The sequence below is a fragment of the Thermobia domestica genome, chromosome 14 (genome assembly GCF_964235325.1).
Source record: "Thermobia domestica chromosome 14, izTheDome1.hap1.1, whole genome shotgun sequence".
Lineage (NCBI taxonomy): Eukaryota > Metazoa > Arthropoda > Insecta > Zygentoma > Lepismatidae > Thermobia > Thermobia domestica.
In genome coordinates, this window is record NC_137467.1 from 164,104,722 (window position 1) to 164,122,422 (window position 17,701).

Consider the following 17,701-nt stretch of genomic DNA (forward strand, 5'->3'; position numbering starts at 1 on the left):
TGACAAAGTATAGCAATACGTATTTCTGAGATCGGTGCAAATACGCTTTTTACAGGGTGGACAAAAGGATTCTGCGCCTTTTGGAGGGTTCAAACCTGTATTTTTGTTTTCATCTCATTTCATTTCTTCTCAGCTGGTTTCGAGTATCATCTATACGTTTACATTCATCACTTTTGAAGGGCCGCTGGCCCTATGCATAAACTACCACCTGTGGCCCCCCAGCCTAGGGATCAACGTAGGCGCACTAGGCGGGAATCGGATACCTCGGATAAGTCTGTTGATAAGCGTCCCCGTTCGGGGTCTGCTCCTGAGGCGGCCAATGTTAACACTGCTGATGACCAGGACTTGAGTATGGACATCCAACCTTCCACTAGCTCTGACCCTACACCAACTCCATCTCGCGATCAAATTTATAATTTCCTTCTGACAAACTTTGATACTAAATTCAAAAATTCGAAGCATATTTTTCAACAGCTTGTTAAATATGTGCCACGATTGGAGATAGCCGAGATTCGTTTCACTAACAATGGTGTCATTCTCAAGTCAAAGAACCCAGATTTTCATCGCCACGTTCGTAACAAGGCTTCCTTTGAGATCTTTGGCAAGAATGCAAATATTACTATCTTGCAACCCAAACGTCAGACGCAAGCTCCACCACCAAGAAAACCACCGCTATTATCTGTCGTCATCAAGGGTGTCGATCCCGAGATAACTGACTCGGAAGTGGAAGAAGAGCTTACTGCTGAAGGCGTCAAGATCCACAAATGTATTCGCATACGCAACAATACTGGTCCGACCTATCTAGTTAGAGTTCTGACAAACGAACAGCAAGCTATTGACCATTTATTACAATATGGGGCCTACATATTTAAACGCCGCCATAAAGTAGAACCATCACGCACACCTCCACCCCTTCCGATTCGCTGTGAAAAGTGCCAGGTTTACAACCAGCATCAGACATCTAACTGTCCGAACACTTCTAAATGTGGTTACTGCGGCCAAAATCATTTGACTAAAGACTGTCCTAATGGAGCAGCGCCACCAAATTGCAACACCTGCCATGATGCGCATCCTACTTACAGCTATAAATGTAAGGCCAAACCTCAACCTGAACCCACTAAACCCGAACTGGTGGTGCCTTTACGTACACCAGATACACCAGTGCCTCCGCATAATTCTCTCAGAGAACCAGTTACAGTCGAAGACATGATTCGCTTCTTTAGTCTAGCTCTCCAAAATATACATCCTTTCTTACGGACTCACATAATTCACCAAGTTGTCTATGCAACTAAACTACTCTACAACCTAGATGTCAAAGCAACTTATTCCGGACAGACAGTACATTTTCAAATCTATCCACTCGCAACCGAAGTTTAATTGTCATATATCATGGATACGGGCTTCATTATTACGTTACTTTACCTCAATATACAGTCACTCTGTACCAGAAAAAACCTACTTACTGCTTTATTAAATGAGCACAAGGTTCATAGTTTTCTCCTGAACGAAACCTTCCTGACTCCCAAACAATCTGTTTATTTTCCTGGCTATCAATTCATACGCCACGATGGACCACCGGGCCAGCGAGCTAATGGCGGAACAGCTATCGGAACTAAACATAAGTTACCCAGCAAAACTATTAATCATAGATTCACTGAATCTTTACCGGAGCACAATATTGTCACCATTTATTTCAACTCCAGACCTATCACTGTAGCAACCATATATATCCGACCATATGTTCGTATACCCACTTCGTTCTTCACTTACCTGGATAATAATTTCCGATCGTATATCGTCATGGCTGACATTAACTATCATAGCAGAAGTGCTATCGAAAAACGCTCTTTTTCCGATTTCATTAACACTCACACGAACGGCGAAATTTGTCCACTGCCTAGAGCGACTCGTCCATCCTCTAATACAACTCCTGATGTGGTGATTGCCTCCTCTAGTATAGTACCATACCTTGATATCAGTGTCCTCGATTCTATTGGTAGCGACCATGATGCTATAAAGGTAGATATAAATTTTCCTAATCGATCAAAACCACCTCAGGAATTTCTCCGTTCCCGGCCAAATTTTGAGCGTGCTAATTGGCTAGACTATCGGCAGGATATACATGACACACTAGCAGATATTGAACTTCCATCTGACATTCCTACGTTTGACACCACTTTAGATCGCCTTACGCAAAGCATTCAAAACAGCGGTGCAAACCACATTCCTGTAACCACAGGTAATCTTTACCGGCCTAAACTACCACCTCATTATCTCTCACTCATATCTCTAGCTCGGAAAGCGTATAAGGAATACCTACACAGCCGTAACGATGTCACACTGCGACTTCATCGTCAGTACCTTCGTATGGTTCAAAATTACATCCGAGCATACAAAAAACGCAACTGGATAAAGACAGTTAACGCTTTAGCAGAGGAAAGTCATCCAACTAAGTATTGGAAACATTTCAATCGGCTAATAGGGAAAACCAGCACCACTCAGTATCCTCTACTAGACAAGAATACTGCTCTTACAACGGACTCTGCGAAAGCGGATGCCTTTGCGCATGTTCTTCAGACCACCTTTACACCAGAAACTTCTTTTCGAGATAGGTCGATACTTTACAGACGCATTGCCAGATATACCAACCCTCATAATGGATATCTTCAAATTACCGTCGACCATACTCTGGATGACCAGCATCCTTTAACATCGCCAATAACGCCAGTGGATATTACAGACGTGATACGTCACAAGAAAAACACTGCGCCAGGGTTTGATGGTATAACCTACCGACATATTAAAGAAGGCCCTGCTATTTTGCTACATATTTTGGCAACGCTTTACAATTTTGTCCTCAGAACCGGCTACTATCCACCTACTTGGAAAGTCTCTAAAGTGCTAATGTTTCTGAAACCCCACAAAGATAAAACGGATACAGTTTCTTATAGGCCAATTCAGCTCACGTCCACACTCGGCAAAATCTTTGAGCGCATCGTAGTCCGCAGACTTCATAGGCATTTGCTAATACATGATCTGTTACCTAAACACCAAGCTGGTTTCCGTCCTGAGCATAGTCTCCTTGATAACCTCTTACGACTTAGCACTATTCTTACGAACCATTATAATTAAACTGCACCCTCATGCCTACTTTTATTCGATCTTGAAAAGGCCTTTGATCGCGTGTGGCATAATGGTCTTGTGTATAAGTTACACTTCTTCAATCTTCCTGCCGCATATATACGTATGGTGTACCACTTTCTTACGAATCGTATTGCATACATCTCCATCAACGACAGTTTATCTTTCCCTATTTTTCCTTACACCGGTGTTCCGCAAGGTTCAGCCTTATCGCCACTATTATATATCTTGTACGTCAGTGACCTGCCTGTCATGCCTGAGCCTATTTATACCTTCACATTTGCAGACGATACCGCACTGCTCGCTTGTGGCAAAACTATGCACCAAATCAACATCTCTCTGCAAAAAGCCATAGATGCTTTTACCAACTGGTGCAGTAGATGGAAGTTGAAATTAAATTGTACTAAGACCCAGGCTCTCGTCATCATTCCACACAAGAGACGCAGTCGAGTACGCCGCAATCCATCATTACTTAACATTAATGTAGATGGTGTACCCATCCACCCTAGAACTACTGCTAAATATCTGGGGGTAACCTTCGACGCCAAGTTATCTTGGAAACCTCATCTTCTTTCCATCAAGGAGAAAGCGCAAAATCGTTTAAATCTCCTGAAGCGGCTCGTCGGTACTACCTGGGGTTTGCATACAGATACTGTTCTAAACACGTACAAGGCATTTCTTCGCCCATGTCTCACTCACGGTCACACTGCCTGGGTTAGTGCGAGTGATGATTTCTACGAGCGTCTACGTATTATAGAACGCCATGCTTTGCGTCTCGCATTTCGAATCAAATTACCCAGCCCGACACGTCTCTTATACGAACGACTAACATTCCCGCCCATCACTCGACATCTGGAAGACCTTCGCACTCGCTACATAGACAAGAAATGGAGAATACACCATCATACGCTTATGGACACCATACACATTGATAGTAGACTTTTCGCCTCACCTACATATTACTATCCTCCACTGCGACATCTTCTCTCCATCTATAGCCGGACGCATCCAGAGCACCCTGACCATCATTTCTTTGCTACCTATCATCCATCAGAATTCAATCCGCACATCTACCCATCGTCTGCACAGTGACTCCACCTAACAAGGGCTTCCCCCGTGTCTATCATCAGTGTTGAGTAGCCCCAACACAGAAGATAAGCTCATTTGTGAATACTAACTCTTCCCTGTGTACTGTGGCGTCCAAGCACTTCATCTCATCATTCGCTTCGCTCACTGAATAAACATCTCCTTCTAAAAATTCATCATCCTTACATGTGATCATTGTTATCTACTATCTGTCCTCAATACTACATGTTAATATTTCATATTCATATCTGTGCTTCTAGTTTCTACTATCTATGTTTCACAACAACAATAATAATTCACCTGTGTATGAATAAAGTGACTTACTTTATTATTGTTGTTAAACCTCATAGCCCATATATGTGATAACTCATACCCAATGTCTATCTCAATCACTCCCGAAGAGACGACGTTATCGTCTGCGGTAAAACACACTAAAAAAAATGTTTTTTCACGAACTGGCCACCTGGAATCTCTAACCAGGTAAAAAAATAGGGTATCCGTTGCTGGCGGAGAAAAATAAACTAGTCCTCTGGTGTTTCCATCCCCATTGTTTGATTTTACTCGCGATCTTCTGTATACGGTTGGATTACTTGCCTCCTCGAGGTCCAAGGAAACAACCGTCGAATTGATTATAAGCCTCCACGGAGGCAAAAATACTAAATTGATCCTAATAGTTGACGACCCTTGCTATTGTTTTTGGCTTCTAGATTTATTTGATACTCTCCTCTTTGGAGGCAGAGATACCTGTACACAGTTGACGACCTTGGCATATCTATCGGCAAACGAATTCGTTTTCTGTTTTCCTAACAGTACCATGGCTTCTCCTACACAACCCTCATATCAGCATTGCGGATTACCACAGATCATCCCAGGTCCGGCTGACGCTGCTGCTCTTGACAGACAACGCAGGGAAAGCCACAAACGTGCTCAAGGCACTAGTCGATCTCCATCTGGATCTCGATCTCGCTCACGTTCACCAGCTCTTTCACGACAACCTCTGTCCCAGCCATCAAAGAAAGCACACACAATTAGCGATTCTGAATCTGAGCTTCAGATAGATCTAGGAGACGACCGGCAATTTCCCAGATTACAAACACCGCAACGTCCACCGTTATACAACTTTATCCTTCAACAGTTTGATCCTAAATTCGCCAATCTCAAAATTCTGCTCCAGCAATTCTGTAAGTACGTACCTCGTACGTCAATTTCTGAACTAATACCCACTCGCAATGGCATCATCATAAAATCCACAGATGAGAAACTGGCCTATAAAATTCTGAACCGCTGCAGCTATGAAGTCTTTGGCAAAACAGCCACTATGGCACGATTAGCCGACAAAAGAGCCAAACAGCCACCACCACCACGAAAATCGCCTACCTTGTCTGTAGTTATACGTGGTGTGGACCCGTCGATCACAGACGAAGAAGTTGCCGACGAGCTCAAACAGGAAGGCCATGTCATTACGAAATGCATCCGCATTAAGAATAATATGGGCCCGACATATATGATGCGTGTTCTTACTTCGCGCCAAGAAACTATCGATGAACTTCTAACTTCAGGGGCATTTATCTTCAAACGTCGACACCGGGTCGAGGCATCTCGCACCCCACAACCTCTCCCGCTCCGATGCGAAAAGTGTCAAAAATATAATTCGCATCCAACATCAAAATGCCCAAATCAACCAACGTGTGGCTTTTGCTCCGGGTCTCACTTCACTAAGGTCTGTCCAAATACCCACCAACCGCCTAAATGTACCACATGTCCTGAACAACACCCTACGTTCAGTTACAAATGCAAAGCCAGGCCACCAGTGGACGAGACTAAACCTGAACTTGTCGTGCCTATCAGAACGCCCGAAACTAAATCTGAATCTCCACCTATCACTTCAGTATATCAACCTATCACAATCGAACAACTTCTTGCATTTTTCACCGTAGCTCTGCAAAACATTCATCCATTTCAAAGACAATATGTACTCCAACAAATCCAACTTGCAGCTCAGGCAACTCTAAACGTCACATTAAATGCTACATATTCAGGTCCGTATGCTTATTTCCATGCTACTGCGGTTCCACCTAGCTCTTAAAAACCTCACTTACTGTATATCGATCATTATGGCTTTAATATTTCTGTTTCTTAATATCCGGTCTCTTCAATCACATAAACCACTGTTTGAACAACTGCTACTAGAAGAACAAGTCAATGCATTTCTCCTTAACGAAACTCATCTGAAGCCTAAACAAAGCTGCAAATTTTCACGATACACACTGCTCAGACATGACACAACCATACCCATGTGCCGTGCAAATGGCGGAGTCGCCCTTGGGTTTTCTCCATCAATCGCCTATCGCCAACATTTACTGTCAATACCAAACATCCCGGAATACATCATTACCACTCTATACTACAAAGATATATATGTCACTTTGGCTACCATTTACATCCGCCCTGGTCATGCCATACCTCTAAATTTTTTTCAGTATATCTCAGACACTTTCCGCACCTACATCATTATGGCAGACATAAATTTTCACAGTCGAACAGCCCGCCAAAAGGAAGAATTTCTAGATTTCATTGCAACTGAAACATCCGGCACATTCCATACCCTGCCTCATTCTACCCGACCGATCTCGGATACCACTCCAGACGTTGTCATTACTTCAGCCAGTATCTCTGCACGGTGTACTCTCACAGTACTCGACCCGCTTGGTAGTGATCATGTTCCCGTTAAATTATCACTCACTTCTTCACACCGTCCAACACCCCACTTACCTCCTGTCACTCGTACCACATTGCGCTTCGACAAAGCCGACTGGCCAGGATACCGAAATTACCTCAGTAGCATTTTTGCAAACTCAACTTTATCAGAAACGGAGGAAGATCTTCATAATTCTTTGGATAGAATAACTACAGCACTCCATGACGCTACCAGCCGTTTTATTCCGACTAGTACATCCCATAGTTATCGCCCAACGCTCCCACCCCATTATTTACCACTTATCAGACGTGCACGAGCGCTCTACAAAGATTACAAACGTACAGGAAATCTAGAGTCATTGCACTTACATCGTCAATTTCAACGCACAGTTCACAATTATATTAAAGCATATAAACTCCGTCAATGGATAAAAGCTTGCAATAATTTGGCAGACGATGCACACCCATCCAGATACTGGAACCGTTTCAACATGCTCACTGGTCGCAAGACCCACACTACCTATCCTCTTCTTGAGAATGAAAATCCTCTTCACACAGATAAAGAAAAAGCAGACGCCTTCGCAACCTATCTACAATCTATTTTCACTCCGTCTGAAGCAGCCATTCCTCGCAGGCATCCCACACATACCTTTAACATAAATTCACCAGAACTTCAACCCAGCACGTCTCATGTTTTACCCGCACATCCTCTTACTACGCCTATCACTGTAACAGATATCAACTCCGTCACGGCTCGCAAGCGCAATACTGCCCCTGGTCTGGACTCAATCACTTATCGTCATGTCAAAGAAGCGCCTCTCGCCTTACTACACCTTTTAGCAACTATATTTACGTTTATTCTCCGCACAGGTTATCTTCCCCTCAGTGGAAGACTTCCAAAACACTCATGTTTGCTAAGCCACACAAACCACTAAATTCCGTATCATCTTACAGGCCCATACAATTAACTCCGACTTTCAGTAAAATCTTGGAACGCATCCTTGTCAAAAGACTTCACACTCACTTAACAGTGAAAAATTTGCTACCTTTACATCAAGCTGGTTTCCGACCAGGATATAGTATTAACGATCAGTTACTTCGCCTCACCAACATGATCACTAATCATTACAATTCTTCCAAGCCTGCCTGTTTAGTTTTATTCGATCTCGAAAAGGCATTTGATAAAGTATGGCACCTGGGACTTTTATTCAAGCTTCTGTCTTTCCGTCTTCCAATCACGTACATCCGCTTCATTTTTAATTTTCTCTCAAACCGCCTGGCTTACATTTACATCAATGACAGTGTCTCTTATCCTGTTTTTCTTCATAGCGGCGTTCCGCAAGGCTCTGCCTTGTCCCCACTGCTGTATCTGCTTTATGTCGCTGACATGCCGTCCTTACCGCAAAATATTCATACATTTCAGTACGCCGATGACACGGCTTTCCTGGCGTTAACAAAGACTATCTCTCAAATAAACACTGCGATGAATGAAGCTATCCGTCGCTTTAGCGATTGGTGTCGGACGTGGCGCTTAACAATAAACGCTACCAAAACTCAGGCCATAGTCTTTATTCCACCAAAACGTCGATCACGAGTTCATCGAAACCCAGCTCGTCTTGCCCTTACCGTCAATGATGCTGCCATACAGCACTCAAAGACAGTGAAATACTTGGGTATAACATTTGATCATCATCTTACATGGCGTCCACACCTCGCTACCGTTGTAAGCAAAGCCAAAAATAGATTAAATTTACTTAAATGTCTCATAGGTACAACGTGGGGTCTCCATTCTTCTACGCTTATCAACACCTACAAGGTCTTCCTCCGTCCCGTACTTACATATGGTTTTACCTCCTGGATATCAGCAAGCGCAAAACATTACGAAAAGCTGTTAATAATGGAACGACATGCTCTCCGCCTAGCCTACCGCATTAAATTACCAAGTCCAACCCGTGAATTGTACGACCGCATCACATTTCCTCACCTACTTTATCATATTGAAGCTCTTCGTATTAAATATATAACTCAACGGTATGATAACGAACATGCTTTATTTTTTGAAACCGTTTACAGCGACGCTCCCTACACTCACAGCCATCACCACACCTCTACACCTCTCTCACTGCTTTTCGCATTATATAAATATACCGTACCTCCAAATCATCCGGACTATAACATCATCAGTATCCTCAGCACATCACACGTACCGGCCCATATCTCACCTTCATATCATGCACAGTAAACCCGCATGTCTCTAACAGGACCTCCTCACGTATAATAAAATGAATAAATAATTAAATAAAACTTATGGCGGTTTAATACAGTTCATAAATGTCTCTTTGCCCAACAGAAAATATTTCTTTTCCGACAGAAATATGTTAAATCTCTTTCCCTAATAGAGGGTGTAGCCCTCGCAATGGGTGCTAGCTACACCATAGCTAGCTAACTTAAAAAAAAGTTTTTTCAGGATGTCCAACCTGCCACGACCAACATCCGGCCTACAGCTATAAGTGCAAGAATAAACCACAACCTGACCAACAACACCCACATTTAGTAGTTCCACTCCGTATCCCAGACTCTTCACCTCCTCCCAGCCAACAAACTACCGATCCAGTTACCATTCAACAACTCCTTCAATTTTTAACTCTCGCTTTACAGAACATCCATCCCTTTCAGCGCAATCACATTCTACAGCAACTCACCAAGGCCGCTAAATCTGTTTTCAACGTTAACTTCTACGCCACTTATACGAACAACTACGTCCATTTCCATACATCTCCACAAGAAACAGCCGTCTAACTCTGTACATTATGGATTTAGTCTTTCTCTTCCTTAATATCCGCTCTCTGCCCAAGAATAAAACTTTATTTGAAGCACTTTTACTTGAAGAACACATCTCAGCCTTCTTGTTGAACGAGACATTTCTTACGAAAACCACCTCCTGTAGCATTCCTCGTTATACGCTTGTGCGTCACGACAACACAGCACCAGCATTACGGGCAAATGGAGGCGTAGCAATAGGTTTTCGAAATCACATACCTCATCGCAATCACATTTGTTCCATTCCTCACCTCCCAGAGCATATAATCACTACCTTATATTTCAAGTCTATCATGATCACCTTCGCTACTATTTACGTTCGCCCAGGTCATCCTATTCCACTCGCATTTTTTAGTCACATCTCTCACACCTATAAGAATTATATCATCCTCGCTGACATAAACTATCATAGTCGCACTCCTGTTGAACGCATACAATTCTCAGATCATATAACCACTCACACCACTGGCATTCTCCACATTCCTCCGACTCCTACTAGACCTGTGTCAAATACCACACCTGACATTGCTATCACTTCAAATACACTTGCCGCTAAGATCACCCTTACAGTTCTGGACCTACTCGGTAGTGATCATGCCCCGCTCAAGCTCTCATATCATATGGGAAATGCTCGACCTCACGATGCACCTCCGCCAATTCGAACTCCACGTTTCGACAAAGCTGATTGGGATCATTATCGCAACTATCTTACCACTGCCGTAGCTCATTTAAACCCTCCCACTTCATCAGAGGAGCTTTACACACATATTGAAACGATCACTTCAGAAATCACCCATGCATCAGAACTGTTCGTTCCCACCACCAGCTCCACCCCTTATCAGCCTAAATTACCTCCGCATTACCTCACTCACATCAAACGTTCCCGGCAAGCTTATCGGGAATACATAAGAACACGAAACCCCGAAGCTCTTCACCTTCACCATCAACTGCAACGTTCAGTCAAATACTACATTCAAGCATACAAACGCCGTCAATGGATCAAAGCCTGTAATAACCTTACTGACAATGCACACCCTTCACGTTATTGGAAACGTCTCAACGCACTTTGTGGCAAGTACAGCAAAACCCCATATCCTCTCATCATCGACAACAGTCACGCACCATCTGACCAAGCTAAAGCAAACGCCTTTGCTGACTATCTACAAGACATCTTCACACCATCCCGTCACGACCACATTTTTGCTCATCCAGTCGATCATGTCAACACCGCACATCCTATCCTTCAACCAAATCTCAATCATATTTTGCCGCAGCATGAACTCACAGCTCCAATCACTGTTACAGACATCACAACAGTCGTGCAGCATAAACGAAACTCTGCTCCTGGTTTTGATTCCATCACATATCGTCATATCAAAGAAAGTCCTATTTCTCTACTTCTTCTTCTAGCCTCTATTTACACTTTTATTCTCAGAACTGGCTTTTTCCCCGCTGAATGGAAGATGTCCAAAACCCTCATGTTTCCGAAACCAAACAAACCTCCTAGCGTAGTCTCTTCCTACCGACCTATACAACTTACTTCCACTTTCAGCAAAATTCTTGAGCGCATCCTTGTCAACAGACTTCATCCATACCTCCACGCACGTAATCTCATTCCTTCTTTTCAAGCCGGATTCCGCCCATCTTATTCCATTAACGATCAGCTTCAACGTCTAACCACTCTCATTACAAATCACTATAATTCCGTTCGTCCATCCTGCCTTGTTCTGTTCGACCTAGAAAAAGCATTCGATAAAGTCTGGCACCTTGCACTTATTTTCAAACTCATCAAGCTTAAATTGCCCATGTCTTACATTCGCTTCATTTTTCACTTCTTGGCATGTCGTATCATATATGTTAATATCAACAACCATCTATCACATCCTATCTTCCTAAATTCTGGTGTCCCACAAGGCTCAGCTCTGTCCCCTTTGCTGTATTTACTATTTGTTTCCGATTTTCCTTCTCTTCCAGACGACGTGTATACTTTCCAGTATGCAGATGATACAGCCTTCCTTGCGCTTGGTCGCACCATCAACCATATCAACCTCATCTTACAAGAATCTATGAATCGTTTTTCGCACTGGTGTCATAAATGGAACCTCACCATAAATGCTTCGAAAACACAGGCCATAGTATTTCTGCCGCCACGCAAACGCTCCAAGACCCACAGAAATCCATCACTTCTTTCTCTAAAAATTCAAGATACAGCGATCCGTCCATCCAAAACTGTTACTTACCTTGGTATAGTTTTTGACCACCATCTCACCTGGCTTCCTCATCTTAATTACATCAAAACCAAAGTATATAATCGTCTGAATCTCCTTAAACGCCTCACTGGCACTACCTGGGGCCCCACCTCAACCATGGTTCTCAACACGTATAAAGCATTTCTCCGTCCTGTCCTTACATACGGTTTCACCGCTTGGCTCTCAGCTCCTACCTCGTACTACTACAAACTTGCAACATTTGAACGTCATGCCTTCCGCATTGCCTACCGCATTTCTCTTCCCAGTCCGACTAGATACCTCTATTCACTCATTACTTTCCCTACATTACTTTACCACCTCGAATCTCTTCGCCTCAAGTTCATCACTGTCCGATATATGCAGCAGCAACCACTTCTCCTCGCCACTATGCACTACCTTGCCAATTCATCTGCTCGCCCTCGTTCTTACCATCTCCCTCTAAATTTGCTGTTTACATTATACTGTTATACCTTGCCGCCAAATCATCCCGACCTAGAGCTATTGCAGGATCATCGATTGCATGTCCATCTTCCTCATATTTTTCCCTCGCATCAAGCACAGTGATTACCCTCTGTACCTAACAGGGCCTCCCTCGTCTTCATTGGCCTAGCGTCGCCCCTAGGCAGAAGATAACCCGCATTTGTTCTGCTAACATTCCCTACGTGTTGTGGCGTCATCTGCACTCATTTCATCCCTCATGATCATCTCTGCAAATAAAATACTTTTAATCAACTTGTTCTGTAACCTATAATGTATGTATGGTGTATATTTTCTATGTCTTGTATACCCTTTGCCTCACTGATGATTATGGTCGCAAAGACCATAATGACCTGACATCTGTAGTAATTGTTAAATAAAGTCTCATAGCCCAACGCCCGTCGCTCCACATCCATATACTTCCTATGCAACCCTTCCCTTAAAGAGGGTGTAGCCCTCTACAGGGTAGCTAGCCTGCGGGCTAGCATTAAAAAAAAAGTTTTTTCAGGACCAGTTCTGGAAAACCACATGTTGTAGACTTTTTGGAGGGGCATAGATAGGCATTCTAAGCCTTTGCCCGTAATGTAATTAAAGACGCAGAAGAGGAGTTGTTTTATGTAACGTAAATTATAGAAGATATGGCACTGTTAATTCATTTCACTTATGTCGTTATTTCGGTGTTGCATTGTCAAAGGAATGGAAGCAAAAGAAAAGAAAGAAGGAAATCATCTGTTTAAAGATAAATTTCTCAGTCTACATGTGTGCTCTTGTTTAATGCTGCAATTCAATACGTTTTTCTTAGATTCAGATTTGGTCAGTATCCAAAACGGAAATATATATTCCCACCATTAACTTCCTTTCGGGTTTATCTTAGGTAAGATGGCAGGACATGATTCTCCCATAATATATCTACATAGGTTTTAGTTTATGTTGTTAATGCAGTAGTATACTTGAATAAATTGCTTATGTTCCAAAATCAAGAAAAAGCAAAACTTAAATTACTACTTCAATTCTACGTCTTATGTTTCTTAAAGGTTTACTGAAAAAATGCAATAAAAATGCGATGGCATGATATCTCTCACAATAGAAGTTAACATTTTGTTAATATATTAATAGGAACTATCCACTAAGGAAATGATGTTACGCTTATGAAAAATAAATGAACTTTCACTGCAGTCGACCACGAATTTATTGTTAACCAGCTCCATTCTAAACCTTTAAAGTATATTTCAAAAGTGAAACATGCATGTTATAATTCCACTGAGTACTTTTCTACAAATTTCAAAATAGAATTCACGGTATAAATCACAGTATTGTCCACGAAGAAACATCTTGTTGGACACACGTATAAATGTATCCAGTATAAACGTTGTTTTCCTTTTTTTTTAAAAAAAAAAAACTTTTATAAATGCTAAGTTAATACAAGAAATATTATTTCTTCATTTTGTCAGCACTTATGGAAATATGAAAAACTTGATGAATAAAATAGGATTTAAGGTAGATTATTGAATGCTTCCACCTTTAAAATTAATGTAATTTAATGCACGTTATATTAATTCGTAGGTGTTTGCACGCTCAGCGTAAGCGATAACAATCTCGCCTTCGGTCCCTGGTTTAATTCCCGGTAAGTACATTCGCCTGAAACATTTTGAAAGCTCAGGTCAGTCATCTTGAGTGAAGTTTTCCTGTTTCTTCCTCATTCACACTACGGTCGAACCTAAAATAATGGTTCCAGGCATCTCCTTACTTTCTGATTCCTTTCTGATTTGAGCTCCATCGTGGCTAAGCGGTTAGCTTACGCGTCTTTGGCATGGGAGACCCGGGTTCGATTCATGAAGGGAGCTCATGTGGTTTGGATTCCATGTTAATCAGCAGGTCCACGTCTGTATAGCCTCTCTACTGAAAGGGACGTTAAACTCAAAATCAACTCAACTCAACTCTGATTCCTTTTTCGCTCTGCAATACCACCTGCAGTGTGGTCGCGGAGGGACGTCATCTCTTATACGTAAAGGGCTAATATTGTCATAGATGCTGAAAGCCTGGAAAACTGGTATTTCTAATCCTTGCTTACTCGCAGGGGTGGTGTGAAATCATTATCCTTTGTATTCGGGGTCTGAGCGATACAGTTTTTTTCCTTGCAGATAAAATGCGAAGTTTCTATCTATTTGTAATATTATTATTAGTGTCCCTGTTCTATTTACAAAAATGTATTGGTGTTTGTTAATGCCTTCATGACTGATTTAGATGAACTTGGTTTATTGTTTATATAAAGCGGTGAGGCCAAAATGGCGGGCCGGGAGACTAATCTGACACCCAAATACTAACCATGCGCCCAGCAAATAAAAATGTAGCTATAATCAGGCCTAATTCCTAAACTCTTGCCTGTAAAATGTAAACTCTTGTAATTTCCCCTGGTACTTAAAACCACTGGTACTGAGTGAAGTTGGCACAATCAACTTCGTCTCTAATTCGAAAAGTCTTACACCAAAAATTAGTGTTGAATTAATTATAATTAAATAGGAGAGTGTGTAAAACGTCAGGAAAATTATGGAAATGGAGCAGACATTCGACTCGACTTTGGATTTCATTGGGACCGCGCCAAGGTTGGACGACGACAAGCCTGGACACTTTTTGTGTCCAAGCTTGTCGTTGGCCAACCTTGTTTTCAGCGACCCAAAATGAGATATGTCAAAGCATCTCGGGGTCGATCCCGACAAGCCTGGACACCTTCAGGAATGTGTCCAGGCTTGTCGTTGGCCAACCTTGTCGTCAGCGACCGAAAATGAGATGTGTCCAGGCTTGTCGGGATCGACCACGACAAGCTTGGACACCCCAGGAATGTGTCCAGGCTTGTCGTCGTCCAACCTTGTCGTCAACGACCCAAAATGAGATGTGTCCAGGCTTGTCGGGATCGACCGCGACAAGATTGGACACCTCAGGAATGTGTCCAGGCTTGTCGTCAACGAGCCAATTCGAAATGTCTGTTCCAACAAACTCTGCCAGTTAAGGCGTTTCCAGTCCATACATACATGCCCTTCAATATAGAGTTGCATGACTCGTATCTATATCGCTATTCGCTGATCCTCGCCAGTCAGCTACTGCCCTCTACTAGAGGATTTTCGAATTGTTTTAAATTTATTTATCTTTTATTAAAAGAGATTATTATTATTTACAAAATTTTTGTTTTACTTAAAAAATTACAAGCAGTATTTAGCAATCGTTGCAATATTTCCGCCAAAAAATCATGGTAAGTACGGACCGTGCGACTCTGCTGTGAAAGTGGGGCCACGGTGACTCAGTGGTTGAGCGTTCAGCTCTGGTGCATGGAGTCATGGGTTCAAACTTTGCTCCCGCCAAGTGAACTTTGTGGTGGACAAACACCGTGTGCGTGGGTTTTCTCGGGGTTCTCCCGTTTCCTCCCACTTCCTTCATTCCACCATTTCATTCATTACTCATCACCACCGTCTCCTTTAGCCTAGCCGGCATAATCGTGGGACGTAAAACGCAAAAATTTCATTTCATTTTTTCTGTCGTGAAAGCCACGTTTTCATGCACCGCTGACTCTAGGGGCGCGTTCTTAAACATCGCCCAGGTTAAATGCTTTCTTTGATCAGGTTAAATGCCTAGTGTTATGAAATTCTTTTCGCGAAAGCGCTTATTTCGTTACGGGAGGTGAATCAATTATTAGTGTGAGTAGGCCTACACTTCGCAAAAAAATTTGCATTTTTTTGATGAACAATTATGGAAGAAGTGAGTTATTTGGGGAGATCATCTGGTGAGCAATCGTAAGCAAATTAAGTATATCTGGTTTCTGGAAGACTATCTGATAGAACAAGGAATATCTAAAAAAAAATCATGATCTATGACCATGTAGAGCATTTTTGTTTGCGTGCCCCTTAGTAGGATGTTCCAAAGCTGAGAATGGGGTTCGTCTTAAAGAGGGCAGTACCCAGGATTTGTTTAAGGAGGGTATAGGCCATATTTAGAATATTTAGAGGAGGGTATAGGCCATATTTAGGATATTTTCAGAGGTGCATCACTGTATTTTATTTAAACCAGTAACTACAATAAAGGAAACTAACAGTGTCATAGCAGCATTAGGCTGGGACAACAAGTATTTGTGCTAATCTTGATGTTATTTTCGGGCTATGAGAACATGAGCAATTTTGAAATATAAACCAAGAATATTCCAATATCGCACAGTGTGTTTTTCTACGGACGCCATCTCGATTGAGAACAATGTTACAAGAAAGTGTGGGTTTCCAAACTGCAATGTTAGAATTTAATCAAACGTTTGAGCTATACAGATGTAGTCTTGAATGGTAGAGAATATTCTGTGTGGAACTCTCTTGCTTGACATCAGTGTATGAAAGAGTGGATAGTTTTATCACTTTAATCCAAGGAAAATGAGACAGACGGGCAGCTAAATGTTGATACTTGCTTTTCGTACAAGTGTTACAGATTTGATCTGAAGATTCTGCATTAATACTAAGCTTCTTTCTCGCTCCCCCTGGCCTATCGCATTCTTCAGTTAGTGCGTAGTCTCACCCATTCTACTTCTCTTTAATTCCATCTTTTTATTATTGCTGTTACAGCACTTAATTTCTTCTGCTCTCCTTCATTACATATTTTGTCTGATAATTTACCTTTCTCTCCATGCCCACATTTCGAAAGTTTCCAATTAGGTTTCATCATCTGTTCCTGCAGGCCCGGATTTCCCAATAGGCCTACTAAACCCGGGTCTAGGAACTAAACGTTCTGAGATGCTCACGGACAAAAATTGTATAAGAAACCGCCAGAGTGATCATAGTTTAGTTTTATATCTTTATTGTCGAAGGATAGGAGAATGTACTAACAACTTTTGATCAAGATATCTTGCAAATCAAATGCGTAACATTGCATTTTCTTAGGTGATCGCGTGTGAAAGTGAACATGATTTAAAGCATAAATTGAAAGCATGTAGAAAACCGTCGCCACTCTACATTTCAGACGCGAAAAATCAATGAATACGTTAGTTGGAAATTGATTCTATTTTGAATTGGAACTCCAAAATGTTCACCACGTAATACAATCACAAACACTAATTTCTTTATACCGTCAAGTGGGGTGAATACGAACAAAATTTTCATTTTTTTAAAAAATTTGTTCACTCTTCCGTTTTATAAATGCAAGAGAAACCCTATATTAATTGTTTTAGGTACTCTTCATATTATAATCTTGCTATGCATGCA

The 17,701-nt window shown here is 42.0% G+C and overlaps 1 protein-coding gene across 1 annotated transcript; it reads left to right on the plus strand.

Moving 5' to 3' along the window:
* Window positions 1-9,734: 9,734 nt before the first annotated feature.
* On the plus strand, window positions 9,735-14,054 carry LOC145670086 (uncharacterized). Its single transcript, XM_081738454.1, has 2 exons — window positions 9,735-11,063; window positions 14,034-14,054. The coding sequence occupies exons 1-2, from the start codon at window positions 9,735-9,737 to the stop codon at window positions 14,052-14,054; spliced, it is 1,350 nt and encodes a 449-aa protein (XP_081594580.1).
* Window positions 14,055-17,701: the final 3,647 nt, after the last annotated feature.

What these genes read in the sequence shown, in the direction of transcription:
- LOC145670086 (XM_081738454.1), top strand. Translation starts at nt 9,735, where the DNA reads ATGGATTTAGTCTTTCTCTTCCTTAATATCCGCTCTCTGCCCAAGAAT. An exon ending in TTACAGACATCACAACAGTC is followed by an intron (nt 11,064 to 14,033) that starts GTGCAGCATAAA and finishes ATTAATTCGTAG; the next exon opens with GTGTTTGCACGCTCAGCGTA.